The sequence below is a fragment of the Montipora capricornis genome, chromosome 9, assembly GCF_036669925.1.
Source record: "Montipora capricornis isolate CH-2021 chromosome 9, ASM3666992v2, whole genome shotgun sequence".
NCBI classification, from domain to species: Eukaryota; Metazoa; Cnidaria; class Anthozoa; order Scleractinia; family Acroporidae; genus Montipora; species Montipora capricornis.
In genome coordinates, this window is record NC_090891.1 from 17,230,380 (window position 1) to 17,248,838 (window position 18,459).

General features: G+C 40.4%; 1 protein-coding gene across 1 annotated transcript in view; it reads left to right on the forward strand.

Annotated features, from left to right (window-relative positions):
* The window catches only part of LOC138015828 (sushi, von Willebrand factor type A, EGF and pentraxin domain-containing protein 1-like), an 82,268-nt gene that overhangs the window by 41,554 nt on the left and 22,255 nt on the right, over window positions 1-18,459 (forward strand). Inside the window, exons 17-31 of the mRNA XM_068862945.1 lie at window positions 500-833; window positions 1,586-1,753; window positions 2,228-2,445; window positions 3,190-3,442; window positions 3,731-3,982; window positions 4,824-4,937; window positions 5,229-5,396; window positions 6,230-6,352; window positions 6,648-6,770; window positions 7,198-7,326; window positions 7,938-8,117; window positions 8,993-9,166; window positions 10,283-10,453; window positions 12,314-12,490; window positions 16,456-16,629. Of these exons, the coding sequence (XP_068719046.1) occupies window positions 500-833; window positions 1,586-1,753; window positions 2,228-2,445; window positions 3,190-3,442; window positions 3,731-3,982; window positions 4,824-4,937; window positions 5,229-5,396; window positions 6,230-6,352; window positions 6,648-6,770; window positions 7,198-7,326; window positions 7,938-8,117; window positions 8,993-9,166; window positions 10,283-10,453; window positions 12,314-12,490; window positions 16,456-16,629 (2,758 nt within the window). The remainder of the gene's footprint in view (window positions 1-499; window positions 834-1,585; window positions 1,754-2,227; window positions 2,446-3,189; window positions 3,443-3,730; window positions 3,983-4,823; window positions 4,938-5,228; window positions 5,397-6,229; window positions 6,353-6,647; window positions 6,771-7,197; window positions 7,327-7,937; window positions 8,118-8,992; window positions 9,167-10,282; window positions 10,454-12,313; window positions 12,491-16,455; window positions 16,630-18,459) is intronic.

Below are 18,459 nucleotides of genomic sequence, written 5' to 3' on the forward strand. Positions count from 1 at the left end.
TAATTCTACCATTGTCAACAAGAGTGCGGATACCTCCAAAATAATGAGGGAAAAAAATTGTGTCTCATGACAACTGAGCCACCGAGGCCAATTGCCAGCTAACGGAATATTTAAAGTATTTATCTTCTTACTATTGCTGCTATTTGAATGCTAACCAGAGAGCTAACCGAAGCGCTTTTCAGGCTAACCGGAGAGATATTTTATAGGTTAACCGGAATGCTAGTCAGGCTAACCGGAGTCCTTTTTGGGCCTAATCTATTAAAAAAAGTTTTGACTGCCGGTCATTTAGTGTTTTTAACACCTTAACCGGTTACCGCCATATAGCCACATCGAAAAAAAAAAGTGTCCGAAAATGTCCCCATTGGACGTATTCATGTGTCTAGGTATTCGTCAGTGTGGAATCTCAATCGTGAACAGCTTTTATATCTTGAATTAAGTTGTAGCTAGCTGTAGATCCAGATGTAAATGCTAACAGCCTCAAGTACGGTTTCAATTCCAGGACTGTAAATCTTCTCCATGCAAAAATGGCGGAACTTGCTCAGTCGTAAACCTTTCATTCAGATGCAGCTGTCCGGCAGGCTACAGCGGTACTCAGTGTGAAAAGAACGACAATGGCTGTCTGCCAGACTCATGCTTAAATGGTGCTACATGTGAGGACACGAGTTACGGCCACATATGCAAATGCGCTCCAGGTTTTGCTGGTATCAGATGCGAAGTTAACATAAATGAATGTTCAAGTCGCCCATGTCAGAATTACGGAAGTTGTGTTGACCAAATCAATGGGTACAAATGCTACTGCAAACCTTCCTTTACAGGAACAAACTGTGAAACAGGTATCATCTGAAAGTTCCTTGCCTTTAAATAACTCTTACTATCCGAGTTCGAGGTCCGTACTGTAAGTTACAGACCGAGTTTTCTCCGGTTGATTTACTTTACGCGTAACGTTAAAGTGCAACAAGTACATGGCAAGCGTAGAAATCCGAAGATCTTTCGAACAGTTTCACAAGTTCGTTTCACGTAAACGAAGTAAAAAGCTTGCCATAAAATGTTGCAATGTAGAATACGGCCAGCTAAATCAGTCGATCATAGCGCGTACTACCTGAAATATATCATAAAAGAGCTTATAAAATAGCTTTCAAAAAAGGCAATACATAGGCAAATCACAAACAGCACACGTGCGGGCAGTATTCACACATGCAATGTTCATTCTCCTCCGTTTTTCTTTCTTTGTTTGCTTTGAGGGATTTTTTGGATGAATCGTTTTATTGCCAATTTATTACTGAATAAGCTTTAATCGGTAAATATATTCCCCTTCGTTCAAGCTCTATATTTTATGCAGCCATCCATCCAGCGATCCATTCCATTCTTCTTCTGTCCGCTCGTTTATTTATACATTCGATTGTTATTTATCTTCCACCGACTCGTCCATTTACGGTTGGATTCTTCTACTGAGCTGTTCATTCATCCATTCACTCATTCATATTTTAACCTACTCACCCATCCACGTATTCGTTAATTCGTTGTTCTATTGTTCATTATCCATTTTAATGAAAGTTTTTTTTGTTGCTTAATTACTTCCATTTAGAGGTTTCCACTGACTTTGACATGGAGTTTAGTAGAGCGCTAGGTCGTGGGGCTTCAATTGTGGAAAATCGTCAGGAATTGCGAGCTTTCACGGTAGCATTCTGGATGAAAGTTGATGACAGTGAGATTGATCCAGGAACACCTGTATCGTACGCTGTTTCAATTGGAGGTAATCGACGGCTATAACGCGAAAAAAAATTATCTAAAATATTGTCCCCTAACAATAGTTAATAGCGTTGAGGCCCCCCATTTATAATTCCTATTGTCATGGTAAACTGATTTAGTGACTTTTAATTTTTGTATGACTTTGCACAAACAAGACAGCTGCGCGTTTGTTTTTGTAATTCCTTGGGATTTTGCTCGTGGTCATGCCTTAGACAGGCTTCAGAAGTAAGCCACTTCTTGAGACTGAATAAGGGTCTAGTAGTAATTCGAATCTGCGTCGTGTGCTTAGAATAAATTTTATTACGGTTTCTTGAGGAGGGTCAAACATTTGGAGCATGTCAAATCTGGAATTCTTAAAAAAATAACGTGTTGTAATTTTGAAAAACTAAATCAGGGAAATCTTATGTGGGTAATGGTCTCATCGGTAATATAAAACGTTCCTGACATCAACAATATAGAACGTTTTAATTGTTGTTAGATGGCGATGTGGTGGACAACGCCTTGGTAATACACGACTACAACGGTTTTAACATCTGGGTTATGGGAGAAAAAGCGTCAACCGGTGTGCCGGCTACAGACGGCAAGTGGCATCACATCGCATTGACATGGCAGAGCTCAAATGGCACCTGGAAAGTTTACAAGGATGGGAGTAAGGTCAAGCAGAATTCAGACGCTGAACCTTTTCAAAGAGGACAGGTAAGTTGTTGAAAGAGATGCCAAGAAAATGAAAGCGATTTTTACCAAAGTATTTCCAAGCGTGTTTTAAACACACCCATGGAGACCTGAAGGCAGTCACTCGTGACGACATGAAGCCTTCACCTTCATATCGGGATCGGTAAACTGGACGACTACGCCAGGTCTCCGAGGGTGGGTTTACTGTAACGTTGAAAAACTGACTTTTTTTTTTATTTGCCATCGAAATCGAAAGTTTTTTACTTAATCCATTTTATGAATGCAAGCCGCTGTCTGAGACTCTCTGGCTATGCAAGAGATATTTTTTTTGCGAAATAGACTGCTCGTCCGAGTGGTTAAGAGCCTGGACATGCTTACTGATGCTATAAAGTTCAAATCCTAACGATTTTAAAAACCTTTTCAACAACAAACGTTTTAAAAACCTCCGATATTTCTCCTTCTCACGGTTTCTAAAATGATACAAATTGATTGAATGCCTGACTGACTGCTAGATTGCTGCCTATACTTGTTTTTCCTCTAGTAGTGTAGTGTATATGTGTGCATGCTTGTTTTTTTCTTTTTTTTTTTTCTTTTCTTTCTACTATGATGCAATTTAACAGCTACGAACTATCAGGAAAACGTTTGTTCATTTATTTCATGTTCTGTACCTTCATTTCCTTTCTCCCTCGTTTTGTAATTATGCATGTGAAATAAAGACTTTTGTTGTTGTTGTTGTTGTTGTTGTTGTAATCAAATTTTCAATGATAGGTCATTGCGTCCGGAGGTTTGTTTGTACTTGGACAAGAACAAGACCAAGTTGGTCAAAACTTCAGTGCAAATGAGGCATTCATCGGCAAAATGAGCCAACTGAATATTTGGAACTATGAACTCGGAGCACAAGATATAGCAGACATGGCCAGACACTCTGAAAATATCATTGGAAATGTTGTGGCATGGTCGGACTTCTACGGCCCTGCGGATACCGGTATAGAAAAAATTCAGCCATCAGCCGCCAGGACAGGTAGGCAAAACTGTGTACAGTAACATAAATTAAAGTGTTGTCTGTGCTGCGGGTGTCGAAGCCAGCAAAATAAGGCTTGTTGGCTGAAAGTATTTGAAGATGAATTTTACTGATGTCGGTCGGAAATCGTTTCTTCCTTCCTTCCTAAAAAAATTGATTAGGTTTTTTTCCTTCTCACCTACAAGGGTAATGAAGTTTCCAATTCGCCGATGTTTTTGTTATTGTTGTCGTTGATATTCTTGTCAGTACTGGACTAACAATCCTTAATTCGCCTTGTCATACTGCAAGAAAACAGATGTTGGACCAACTGGATCAACAATGACTTACCATCCACCGGTACTGGAGACACTGAAACAAGCTCAGGTGCATGCGCAGGTGCTACTCATTTCGACTGTCAGACTGTGGACGGATTTAACTTGGTTGATGTGGAGTTGAATATGACCACGTGCTCAAACAGTGGTATCACGTGTTTGAATAGTGATCAACGAGCTGATCGAAGCTGTCCTGATTTCAAAGTGCGTTATGTTTGCTCGTGTCCAGGTAAGCCTTAGAGTGATTTTTCGTTTCGTGCTTAAATTCGCAGTACAGGAAACCGCACACGTTTTATCCCTTTACGATGCAGGCAAGGGACACTTGGTGACTCGGAGAGGGATCTAATAACGATCTTTAGTTTTAGAGTATAATCATGCACATCCAAGCTTTGGCAGTCGGATTTTTTTCACACAGGGATGGCGCAGTGGTTAGAGCACTCGCCTCCCAACAACGTAACCCGGGTTCGATTGCCGGTTCCGGTGTCACAGAGTTTTGTGCTCCCCCGTGTAATCTGTTACCCCAAATACTGATCACTGCTGCTGTGTGTTCCCCCTTCGCCATAACGATAAATATGATAGCAGAATATGAATACAGAAAGTATCCTAAATATGCATAAAAGCTTTCATTTAGGCCTAATTAGGCCTAAGGTTAGCTTTTTATGCATGTTTAGGATACTTTCTGTATTCTTATTCTGCTATCATATTTATCGTTATAAGGAAGGGGGAACACACAGCATTAGTGCTCAGTGTTCGGGGGAACAGATAACACGGGGCAACACAAAACGCTGTGACACCGGTTTCATATGTGGGTTGAGTTTGTTGTTGGATCTCCCCTTGCTCAGAGTTGTTTTTCTCTGGGTACTCCGGTTTTCCCCTCTACAGAAAAACCAACACTGCCAAATTCCAATTAGATCCCGAATCCAAGGACACATGTTCAAGGAGTTTCTGAGCGCCCTTAACGGGTTCCGTGGGTAAATAACTTACAATTACAATTACAATTAGTTATATAAAAGTGATATTGGTTCAGAATTTGATGTTTAATAATCGGAGTAAATATTATTTCTTTACAGCGAACACTGCTTGCAACAGCAATCCTTGTGGTGCACACGGTACATGTCAAAGTCTGCCAGTTGGTTATAAGTGCATTTGTAATGGAGGATACGAAGGAAGACATTGTGAAACAGGTAGGAACATCGTAATACCGCCGAGTTTTCATGGACCGACTTCCATTGCGTCAAAATGCATGGTTCCTCCTGGTTTTAGTATGCCACCTAATGGCTTAAATGTATTACGCTTGACTGGGTTCCAAATGCAAAGATTTTTGGCCGTTCAGGTCATTTGTTCTTTTAGTCAGTTTTGAAGAGGTTTAGGCATTCAAATCAGTCTTTGAACGGTTATGTTATTGCATTTTTGAGAAAACCTCCATTAAATAAGCTAATGCATTATCCTTGTATTTTCTTCCTTAAATTTTAAAGTCGTTAAGTGCCCCTGTACTGGTAAGATACCAAATGGTGGGCACAGTGGGAGCCGTTTACCCGGAGGAACGATGACCATCGCGTGCCGTACTGGATTCAAAACGAATGGATCACCTACCTTAAACTGTGTTAACGGGAAATGGGACGCTGCTGTACCACAATGTATTGGTAAGACGACAGTCCATGTCTTGTTTTAGTGTGGCATTAAATTAAAGCAGTTGCTGCTTTTAGACTCGTGTCTCTGCATGGTCGTCGCACGAGCTATCTGCTTACCTTAATTTCTTTGAGCTTTAAATCTTCAAAAACTCTCTTAAAGACATATTGGTAATCACGAAGCTATGTTAATTTTTGCAACGATCGCTGCTGAACTCCTGTCTGACTGTCGGGCTTGGGCCTCTTCTTGTCAAATAATAGATCCATTCGTAGTTCAAGTCAAAGTATCGAATATCACCATAGTAACATCCACATTTACATCTACATTTTATAAAGTCGGTAAAATCCAAGAACATCACATACTACCATGCTCTAAAATGAGTTAATAAATGAATCACCATGCAGGCAAATATAATAAATCCCATACTAAATATAGAGGAAGCAGCACCATAACCTGGATTTAAGAAAAGTATCTCATAGTAAGCTTCGACGACTTCTCGAATTCACCACTTTTCGCTAGATTGCATTACGTTTAACCAGAATGCCTTGCATTTAGCCAGAATTTACTGCACCGGGAATAATGTAAAAAACAGAAACAGCCTCTAAGTAAGTTAGTGATCGTTGACACTACAGCTGCCCCCGCTGTTAGGGTGAGTTAGAGTGATGTTGTTTTGCTTTCTCTTTTTGTAATTTTGCTGGGTTCCTTATATTGTAATCTGAATAGTATTGGGGCTTTCTTTTAATGATGATGATGACGACGATGGAAGCGTCGGCGTCGGCTGTGGTGGAGATCATGACGATCGTAATCAAACGATGATGAGCGAAGTGGGCTGTATGTTTTTCCTCAGATATTGACGAGTGTACCGAGGGAACATCAGGATGTGGACAAAATTGCGTAAACACTTACGGCAGCTACTTATGCAAGTGCAACGCAGGATATTCACTCAACGCAGACGGAAAGACTTGCTCAGGTTATTAAAAACCCTGTTATCTTGTAAGAAGAGCGACAAACGTGAATCTTTAAATTTGTTCTCTTGCTAAACACTATATTGAAACTTAAGTTACGATTGAATCAAGTAAGAATCAATGACAGTAGGCAGAATACCTGACAAGGAATACCTGACAAGGAAGCTTCAGATCTTTTTTTTTTCCAGTTGTTTGGAACAGAGTCAAATCAAAGCAAACGTTGAACAACGTAGATTATTGCAAAGGTCCTTTTCATCGACGGACATTAGCATTAATAAGAGAACATGTGCTTTTTTTCAGACATCGATGAATGCAATAGAGACAACGGAAACTGCCAGCAGAGTTGTCACAACAGCGTTGGAAGCTACCTCTGCACTTGTGCATCTGGATACACGCTTGCTCCCGATGCTAGATCATGTGCAGGTGTGATTTAACATTAGAAATAGACGGTATTGATGGCCTTCCCGTGGGTGGTTCTTGTTTTCAGGTTGATGATTTGCTGTTCCCTCAGATTTTTGTTTTTACTCCCATTCTTTTATCCAATTTCGCCACGTTTACTCGACCCCAAGAAAACTCTAAATTTACCGTGGTAAGCGATAAACAGGAATTGCCTTATCCTCTCTCGATTCCTTGAAACAATATTTTCGCAGTCCTTGTGGTAAACCGAGATACTTCTTCACACAATGCCTAAACTTTGAAAGGACTCATTGCAATATGAGTGACTCTTACCTTTAGAAGGTTTTAACTCTTTAGCCCCCCAGTATTTTATAGAATACTGGGAGCCTTTCTATCTTATCATCGGTGTTCCATTAGCAAAAGTTTACACGACGCTTTATGCTGCTTGTGACAGATACCAACGAATGCTCCAGTAACGGTGGAAGGGGACCTTGCCAGCACATTTGCGTCAACACATTACTAGGACGCCAATGTCTGTGTAACCCAGGATACACATTGAACGCCGATGGAACACATTGCACAGGTTAGAAGACTCTAATCCTTATCAAATTAATGTCATAATGAACTTTATTTTAAGTGTCAAGTGTATTTGACGCTGAGTCACTAATTGAGTACAGAAATCAGGTCAAATCACAACTGCTGTAATCATGGGTTGCTTTTTGAGGAGAGGATAAGACCGGAGTGCCCGGAGAAAAGCCTCTCGGAGCAGAGTCAATCCACATGAGACGCCAAGTCTGGGAATCGAACCCGGGTGAAATTGATGGGAATGCGAGTGCATACACCCTTTCGCCATCCCTGCTCCTTTCATGTCCAATCTTTCTTCATAGTTTTCTTAGCTGCTCAACTACGTCTTAACGAATTACATCGGGGAAGGTTGCCTTGATGCCATTGGCTTTTTTCAAATGTTATTTCCACTGCATTTGTCCTTTGATGCTGCCGATTTCCATGTTCAAATCTTTATGCGCGATCTACTTAGCTGTGCAAGCGCTGTTCCGCTTTGCTTTGTTCCACATCATGACTTACCAAAGCATAATTGTATTTATGTCTTATCACGAGTAGTTTTAACAAAAACCCACTTTATTTCACCTCCTTATATATCCAATTATGTCTTCTTCTTTTTTTTAATGTCAACAGCGCTTTCGTGTCCATCCATATCCAATGTTCAAAACGGGAAGATAAATCCTGCAAATCCCGCCACGACTGTTGATAGCACAGTGCGATTTGAATGCAACGTGGGATACATCCTCAAAGGCGCTTCGACTAGAACTTGTTTAGCGGATGGAACGTGGTCTGGAGTTCCCCCTCGTTGTATCTGTAGGCTGTAAATTTTCATATTAATTAAGTACTTTAATTTTTTATGATAGGAGACTGTAGTGCTATTTATTGCCGGATGACATGATGACATGACTTCATTAACATTCTCTTTTCTGTCCTCACTGAACTAAGCGCCGATTGACCTGGCCTTCTTGCGCAAGGATCACACAAATAAGGGAATCTTTCCTGACTTCATTGCCTGGATTTTGCTTCATTGACATACGAGATTGCTCATCGTGCTATTTAAAATTTGACTTCAAAAGTTAAGAGAAGGTGTTAAACTTACTGAATTCTCCAATTTTATAACGCTTTCAGTTTTGATAACGAGCCAGTTGTTAGCTATCAAAAACTACTAAATTCTTGGGTGGACTGCTCAGAGATCATCTGAAATATCGCATTATCTCATTATGCAATGCTCTTTCAAATATGCAGTACTTTATTCTCGGCTGAATTATTCAAAAAGGATTGCCTGGTGTTCCTGAGGCAAAGGATTGAAACAGAGATTTCCCAGTTTACAACAGTGACTCGTATCAGTGACGTGGCGCTTTCACACGATCCAAGTTTAAATATTGAGTCAGCACTTTGAGTTTTCTGGTTTCTCTAGTTTATAACAAATAAATGGTAGCCTTGGATGAATCTAGCTATAACAAACACATCATGAAAGGACACAAAACTTCATTCTTCGTAAAATTCATTTTGTCAAAAAAGGCTTTTAAAGATTAATTTTGAATCGACGAAACCGATTTTCTTGGTACAAGAGGCAGTTTCGAGCACTGAGCTATGTTATTTCTTCCTACTTGTTTATTAGAATACTTCTAAAGGATGGCTTGTAATGTTAATGCTGTCATTACAAATGCCAGATTTTTTCTTCTTAGTGGCGACATGTATTATTCCTGGTGAGCTAAAGGACGGCACAAGAAGCACCTCAGCTAATGTCTACAACACTGTAGTCTCTTATGCGTGCAATTCTGGTTTCCGCTTAGTTGGTTCAGCAACGCGAACTTGTCAGGCTAATGGACAATGGAGCGGGGAACATCCTCGCTGCATAGGTACAGCACTGCTAAATTTACTAGGAATTTATTAGTAATAAGAGGTACGATCGTTTGCCTGAGCACGGCGTAGTCACTTGGGTTGTAGACAGCGACGTTTCGACTGCCTACTGCTGGTCTTGTTCAGGCGAGGTTTACCTGCAGTGAAACCGCGAAACGTTGCGTTCTACAACCTAAGTGACTACATCGTGAGACAAACGATCATACGTCTTATGATTTATTTACCACAGCGATAAACAATGGCGCCCATAACTCGGGAGTATCGATCTCCGCGCGCTAATTTCGCCTTGGCCCATCAGTTCACTGTATGACATTAGAACAAGGGTCCCGCCAAATTATGGCCAATCAGATTTTTTCTGATGACCACAACGCCTCTGATTGCTTTGTTGCCTACGTGTAGCTGAGGGGAGGGTACGGCTACACGTAGGCTAATTGATCTGCAACCACGTAGCCGCACGAGAGATTGCTCAGTGCTTAAAGCAAAAATACCCAGATCATACGAAGAACACAATAACGCTGCTGGTCTTTTCCCCCAAAACGTTTAGCGGTAGCCGTCCTAAAAATGGATAATATAGGGAGCTTACGCAACAGGACGGTTGGAAAACTCAAGGCGGCAAAATGATGAAAAAATGTCGCGCGAGACTGTGCATTCCCAATCTTTCGCGACATTTTTTCGTCATTCTGCCGTCCTGAGTCTTCCAGCCGCCCTTTTTCATAAGCTCCCTATTACCGAAAACTGATGGGCCGAATTCCATCGCAGATCGAGACTTCTGGTGTGTTAGGTATATACTGAGCTGAAATAGTGAATGTTACATTGTTTGACGTTCAGGTGGTGCTAGCTTTACGAGAAAAAAAAAGTCACCCATATATAAGCCGTTCAGCATTCACCAACATGTCTAGGTGTTCACTGATGTGTCTGATTTGACCTTTCCTCAAACCGCAGGATCTAGTGTCATTTATTTCCACACATTTGAAATTTAATACAACTCATCACGTCGATCGTTTCTCGTCCTTGGCGATGTAACTCACATGGACTTTTTAGTGGTTTCATCTCTCTCGAATGACGAGTTAATTAACTTATCAGTCCATGTTCACCCATTATCCTTTTTTCTGCAGCCGCTGACTGTCCAGAGCCCTCAGAACCAAGTAACGGCAAGCTGATTGGCCTGCAGAGGAAAAATGGTGACACGGTTAGATATGAATGTAATGTCGGTTACAATTTGGTCGGACAATCGTTCGTTATTTGCCAGAACAATGCCTGGAGCGCAGCAACGCCGTCTTGCAACAGTACGTATTTATTTATTTATTTATTTATTTATTTATGTACTTACTTATTTATTTACGCCATTAGTACAGTTTCGCCATTCAGGTTGTTTAAAGGGACTGTGTAACGAAATTTAGCCGAATTCGGCGACTGGAAGCTGGCGACCAAAAAATAATAATAATTACTCAAAATTATTAATAAAGGCTTGAACAAAACAATAAATACAAAAGGAAGCACGGATGGGCAAAATTGAAGAAGATTAAAATGGATTGTTATTGGGTTTTTTGAAAACTGTTCGGCTTAATCAGTGTCAGTTTTTCAAAGTTCATCTCCGAGTCTGTTGCCGTTTTCTAAGTTAAATTCTGTATGCTCGACAGAATTTTTTTTGTCAAAAGCTCTGATTTGTGTTATTTAATGGCCGTGGCTATGTCACGCAAAAGATGTAATTTCATAACACCCAAAATGCCCAAAAAGTGTTATAAAACACTGCAAAAACCAGTCACAACTGTTGAACAACATAAAGGAAATACAGCAAAAGGAAAGTGAAGCATGGATGGACAAATGCTGCCGACATGATTGAAACGGATTGCATTTAGGTAATCTTAAAAAAAGTCGGCCCGGCGTTTTTAAATAAGTGGCAAATCGCCTGGATAAGGTTGTTTTTGCTCATAATCGTCTTGTTTGTGATGTAACGATATTTTTTTTATTACCGTTTTCGAGTTTTAAACTCGCTATTAAGCAAACATTTCCACGAAACACTCTAAAATAACGTGACGTAGCCCCTTTGAGCAACTTCTGGGTTGCATGGCGAGTAGGGGAGAGTAAGTGGTAAAATTACACAAAATGAACTGCAGACGGGTGTCACACAGCCCTTCAAAGCAAAATCGAAATAGCTGCTAAAAAAGCATTTATTCTCCAAATGTTTTGGGCGTCACTATTTCGAAACAGTTCAAGTCAGAAACTCCTCTCGGAATAGAGGGCCTCTTAGATACTAATGCTACCTAGGAAAAGAGAGCAAAAGGTAAGAGGGTGGTGCCATGTCACTTCTGCTAAGTTCTGAATTATTAATAAAATGGTTGCACAGGAGGTTTATTTGATTTTTAGACACACTAAACTCAAACTCTGTAAGAAAATGCATTTCCATCTTCGTTACCGTGCAGAAAGAAGCCCAAATACGGCAACAAAAGATAGCCAAAGAGTTTTTAAATTCTGCATAGAGTATTGCAGGCTCATATGCAAGCATGAGTGTTTTTTACTTAACGAAGAACTGAAGGCCAAAATCAGCAATTTTTCCAACATTGTTTTTGGAAAGCCTAACATAAGCAAAGTGAAGTTTGTGGGGTTATTTCTTCTCGTTTTCTGTTATTTTGTTAGAAAATTACGTTCGAAGTTGGGCTTTTCCCTCTGGTTCTGCCTTTTCAGTGCGGGCTCAAAAACTAAATCAGCAGCCTTCTGTGACGTATGATGTGGGGAGCAGGGATTTCTTAATCAAGAGAAACAAGTGCTGCTGCGTATATTTTCTTCGTTGTTTTGCTGTTTCTTCGTGGACTCAGTCTTAACGACAAACATCAGTCAAAACCCGGGTTTTGTATGGGGGCGCTCTCGCATGCCTTCCCCATAAATGATACGACATAAGCTGCAAAAATGACCGCTGACTCCTCCATTCTGAGTCGCAATGCTGATGGCCCACTTTTTTGGGTAGAAAAACAACGGATATGCGAGAAAAAAAGTTGAAAACATTATTGTGCATGGTCTTAAGTGTAAATAAAAAATGCTATTTTTTTGCCTTCAGTTCCCCTTAAAACTATAATGAATACGAATATTATGTGCGACATTCCTTGATGGCCGGACTAAATATTTAAGTAAGTCTTTATTCATTTCAGAGGTAAATTGTGGGACACCTCCACCTGTAACCAATGGTATCATTACGGGCTCAGACTACACCTACAATGCCAAGATAACATACTCATGTGTCGCCGCCAACTTCAAATTATCTGGTTCACAAGAAAGAACTTGTCAAGCGGATGGAACATGGAGTGGAACCCAGCCATTTTGTCTAGGTAAGGACCTGTTCTCATTAGGCTAAGCTTGCTTGATTAGCACGGACTAGTTCGTATCCGAGAGTTTGCCGTACTACGAAATCTTTTGTACATTCTGAGACCTTCGTTGGAGATGACTGGCTGGATCGGTTGCCAAGGTCCTCGTGCCCATTTCTCGAACGCTCCGGTTACGTTTCGGGCCAACTGGTACAACTGCCATCGGCTTGTTTTTTAAAGCTGGTCTTATCCCAAGGGAAACGGCCATAACAATAAAATCGATAAACGACAACAATGAACAATAAACAGCAAATCTATTCGTTCGAAATTGCGATAAAATACCTCCGAAAAGACAAAAGTGCAACTAACTAAAAACCCGAAAAACTATCACCAAAAAAGTCGCACACGTACTGGCGACGTCCTTTCATAAATTTAAAATGTCCCCGAGTGCGCGCCAATAATAAATCACGCAAAAGTCACGCAATGTCTTCTTCACATGGTCCTTAAAAATGATTTCAAGATAACTAAAGGCAAAATGACTGTGAAAATTGATGACTTGAAACTTCTCCGGTCTAAAGTTACAGAGAAGATTGTGACACCCGAACACTTTTGGGCTTTCGAGAAACGCGCCAAAGTTTCTGCAACCGGGCTTTCTTGGTATCCAGGATCTCGCCTACCTGCTGAAGTGTAATAATTTTGATATGATTATCTCAGGGGCCGAGTTGACCCGATTTCTGACAAAGGCCCGTTTCAAACGCCGTGCTAAAGTCGTGCCGAACTAAATTCAATTTTGCTTGACTGTAGCACGACATTCGCACGACTTGGTTTAAAACGTCGAGCTTAATTACGTATCTACTCAACGTTGAAAGGGAATGTAGAATCATGACGCAGGTTTATTTTGTAAAAAATACCTTCTTATACAAATCACTGCCTCTACAATTCTTGGTATTGGTAAAGATAAGATTCTTCTTAAAATGCCCCTTGCTAACTATGATATCAATCATATCGTTAAGATAACTTTCTTTCCATGTTGCTTTCCTCAAATTTTCCGCCTATTTTCGTCTTCACCCAACGATTCGCTATCTAGTTCGACTTCCAATTTTTCACCAAACTCAGCAGGTGATGAACAGTTTGAGCTTATGTCTGTTCCTTCATCCAGACCCAGTCAGCCTCTGAAATATTCCCTTTTTTTTACACTCGTACTCCGGAACTCTTTCTTTACGATCGTGCGTCCCAGTCACAAGAAACCGGTTTGTCCACTTTTGCAATGTAGTTAAAATTTATTTATTTAGTTCGGCACGGCAATAGCACGCCGTTTTAAACCATGACGTGCTAAAGTCGTGTAGCAAATGGTTTCAAACGCCGCGCCGTGCTAGAGCCGTGCCAAAGTTGAACTTAAACAATGAATTTAGTTGGGCACGACTTCAGCGCGGCGTTTGAAACGGGCCTAAGAGCATTTTTACGTGACTATTGTTGACCGGGCCTAGGACTCGATTTCCGAGGTGTTGATTTACCACTTAAAACCTTTGTAAAACTTAATTCAAGATTGAGTGTTGATTCAATTATCAAATTTTCGATTTTTGTTACCGCGCTCTGCATATGAGCTCGGTCTTATATCGTCGCTATAAACAATTAAAAGAGATCGATTGTTTTAGGTAAGCTGGAAAATGAAATGTCATGAAAACTCCGCATTTCGGGTTTCCGGCAAACACTTCTGAAGTTTCTTTTTTAATGCACTTTCAACTTGTTAAACAAGACGCCTATAACGGCGTATCCGTGGGATACAGTGAACTACAACTACGGGTAAACTTTGGAAAATGGCGAGAGATTACCAGAAAGATAAATGTGTACTTTAATTAGAAGTTATTTATTGTAAAAACAGCTGTTAACCCGTTAAGACCGGAGCGGCTAACAGACGAATTGACTGCTAAGATAGCTAAAGTTGAACGAACTCTTTAGAATGGGCATCCTTATCTTGATTGAGTTCGTGCATTTTACTATCTTACATAAACAATACTTATTGTTGTCATCGTCCGCTCAAAACTTTTGCTTGTCATATCGCTTGTCTGATGACAATGTCAATTACAAACATTAGCCTTTAACATGAAACTGTTACGTCATTTCATTTCACGCCATCAGTACATCCAGAATAGTACATCCATGTATACGCCCCCAGGCGTCTTGTTCTAAGTTTAAATGATTGTAAAGGCACTACCGTTCCGGCCTGCAACTTCCATCTAACCCTCTTCCATCAAATGTATGCCTCATCCACTCCAAGAATGAACTAGAAAAGCAAATGTTTGCTCCTTTGCATCAAGCATACTTAACATATACCGTAAATAACCAACGACCTTGTTGATTGTCTTCGTGGCGCACGGCGAAGGTGATTGCTCTTCAGGCGAGACATTAAAGATCGAAGTGCTCTTTTTTTTATTTCAATTTGTTTGTTAAAGGCTTTTTCGTAATATTCTTTTCGCGTTTTTGATTTCTACATAGGGAAGAATGGCGTTGGAATTCCCAAACGCTGCTTCCTAATAACGATTGTTTACTCAATGACCGAGTGAACACACTGGTTCGATTGATAAATGCTTGGCACAATGGCCGCTTGACAAACTGGTTCGATTCACAAAATGTTTGATACAATGGCCAATAGAACACTCTTGTTTGAATCACAAAGTGTTTTGGGCCGACTGAACAAACTGGTTCCCAAGAAACAGTTCGATTGCCAAGTATTCGGACTATGCAATAATATTTACAGTGGAACACGCAAAAACGAAGCAAGATCTACTGACAAAAAAACGTAGAAAATTCTCCCTACCTTTAAAGCTTACCGTTCCCAAAGAAATTCATCTGTCCACTTTATCAATACTATCAGACGTGAGGTTTAATACTGCGTCAATCATCGCGGGCCGATAGGATTCCAAACCAAATGATTGCTCTCATAGTAAAATGAGAACTACTCTCCGTGGCGAGTGGTTAAGGGCTATTTCAGAATGCTAGAGAGTTGGGAATATGTGGGTCTTCTAATCGCCGTAAGGGAGTTTGGAAATACTGAAGGGTTTAAAAGCGATTTCCCGATCGGAGCTTAATTCAATACCGTGGGGTATGCACATTTGTGACTACGAAAAAAAAAAGAGAATTTGAGTGATTTTATGACGTGTATGCCTGTGGCATCCCACGTAATTCATTACATTTCTCAGTTCCAACGCACTATAACAATAGGCCCTCGAGAGGCGCATGTGACTACTGCGAAGATATACAAGGGGAAATATGGAAGAAGTAGAATAGTTGTGTTGTTAAATACTATGTTATGTGAATAGCGGTAGCTGAATCACCACAGCTTTCATATCGATAGTTTCTCGACCATCGTTTTTCACTGTACGTCACGCAACCAAAAAATAAATTTGAAACAGTTCAATGAAGAAGGCCAAGAACTTGGAAAACTGCAGGAAACAAATTCTTAGGTCTGTGCGGTACTTCCTTTCTGAGATGTTTGTCGTAGCGTTTCATGAAACTTTCATGTATGGAGACTCCAAAGGGCTCCACTAATTAGTATGTGGCGAAACAACGAATGAAATTCTTTTAGACAATCGCTTACTTTTCGCTCACGCGATAAAATACAAGTGTATGTCGGAACACAATTCAATTCTGGTGATATTCATTGGGATATACATTTTTGCAATCAAATTTGCTTTGTCTCATGGTGTTTACAAAAGGAGACAATTAGGATAATCAAAGTGCTGCGTGTCTTCTGGAAACGGAAGACGTCACGAAATTGAAAACTTGAAAAAAATGTTTACTTTAAGTCGTCTTCAACCTCTATAGATAAAAATTACAAATTATCACAGAGCTCTGTATACAAGTCCACGGTAAAATGACAAATCCTCGCCTCCCCCCCCCCCCCCGGGAAATCGTCCAACTATGCGTAAGGAACCCAGATTTTTATCATGCTTCTTCTTGTTAATCTGATTTAATGCTTTTCTGGACAGAGAATTCGTGTGGTAACCCTGGTACACCAGAGAATGGACAGAAGAACGGTGTGAATTACAAGTATTATAATGTTGTCACCTTCAAATGCAACTTGGGATACAATCTCATTGGATCCAGCTCCAGGACATGTCAAACGAATGGCAACTGGAATGGAACACAGCCAACCTGTCAACGTATGTCGGTTTGGTTTTTACGCGAACTCGAGCATTTGCATACAATGTCTTTTAACAATAATCTGTTCATTCGTCATATTGTAGCCGTAAGGCTAAATTACATGAGGACCCAGCGAGTATATGCAAAATGGCAAACTATTGAAATATATTGAAGTTATGAATACGTACAGACGACTGGTTATAGCAATTATTCTGATTATGCCCTGTCCTGTCGCACAGGTCTAGACCGCAACGAATAACCATGACCAATACCTGTGTTCTTTGGGGTTAAGTTTTTCAGAAAAACAGAGTCCTTTTGAGCCTATTTGGAAAAAATAAACGGTACTTCGTCTGTTATAGAAAGTGTTAAAAAATTTCCGAGGAGTTCTCTCAAATATCATTGTAATAACTATATGTTTAGACCTTCGATGCTCCAACTTCTGAAAGTATATAGTTTATAGTGTGGCGTATCATCTTATTGAATCCTTATTTGCACTGCTTGTCTTGAAGTAGGTCGGATCACCCGTAATGGTCTCTTTTTTCTTGTCCCTCAGTTATCAATTGTGGTGATCCCGGCACTCCTGCTAATGGCGAGAGATTAGGTTCAGAGTTTAGCTATGACAAGACCATCATCTACGATTGCGTCCCAGGTTACCAGTTATCGGGTACCAGAACTCGAACGTGTCAGCTAGACGGCACATGGTCTGGATCGGTTACCCTCTTGCGTTTGTAAGTTACTTTGTTGTCTCATCCACCCTCATAATTACTAATTATCAGTTTAGAGAGCATAAGATATTAGTCTGTCATATTTGTAAAGAGGTAAAGAGGTCATTCCTCAGTACGTTTTCAGCCTTCCTTGTATTGAAGGTTTCCGCTGTAATTTGTTATATTTTGATCCAGCATTTCCGTGTAGAAGAATAGGTTTACCTTGAAATCTTTGATACTGTAATTACAGTTCAAGAGGAAGGGGACCCCACCCTCTGCCCACACCCATTTTCACAGCACGTGCATTTGTTTGTTCTCATCTGGTATGACAAGCGACAAGAAGACACCGTAAAAACCTACAAATAAACGTGAATTACACTCGAAAATATACAAGCACAAGATCAGTTTTACAGTGGAAAGCTAGTGAAGAAAAATCACCACGAAGGAGGTTCACAAAAGCCAAAAAAATTAGCTCCCGCGGCATGCTGGTATATTGCAAGGATCAGCATGGACTCTGTAAAGAGGGAAACTAATGTTGAGGAATAGCATCAACAATAGATGCACACACAATTTTGATATCCAACACGAAGTCTTCGCATTCACTGTTTCCAACCCCAGATAAGTGTTTGAGGCTAGCGTTATTTTTATGTAATGGTAAATACAGCGGTTAATCTTCACTTGACACGAGTGGATTTCAAGTTGGGGCGAAGTCAATCTCGTTTCCAGAGTCCGCTTTTCTTTTGGTCAGGACTAAGAACACGGACTCTGGCCATTTCCATGGCAGGAAGTCCGCAAATCAAGGACTTTCGGCTCGTCTACGCACGCTCAGAAATTTGAAACAACAGTGGTTGTCAACGGTTACAAAAATGAGCCTTCACTACGACTGCGAATAAAATGGAAGTGGCCAGAGTCCGTTTTCTTGGTGCTGACCAAAAGAATAGCGGACTCTGGAGAGGAGATTGCGGCGAAGTGCAAGGGGAACCTTCGTGATGCTTATTAAAATTGGCACGTAACTTACATGGTGACTTAAATTTATAGTCATGGATGAATGCAAGGTATTAGAAATCAATTGTCATTCTAACGTATAATTAACTATTATTCCAAGAGTGCGCGTTGGATATGAGGTGGTAAATAGCAATACCCAGT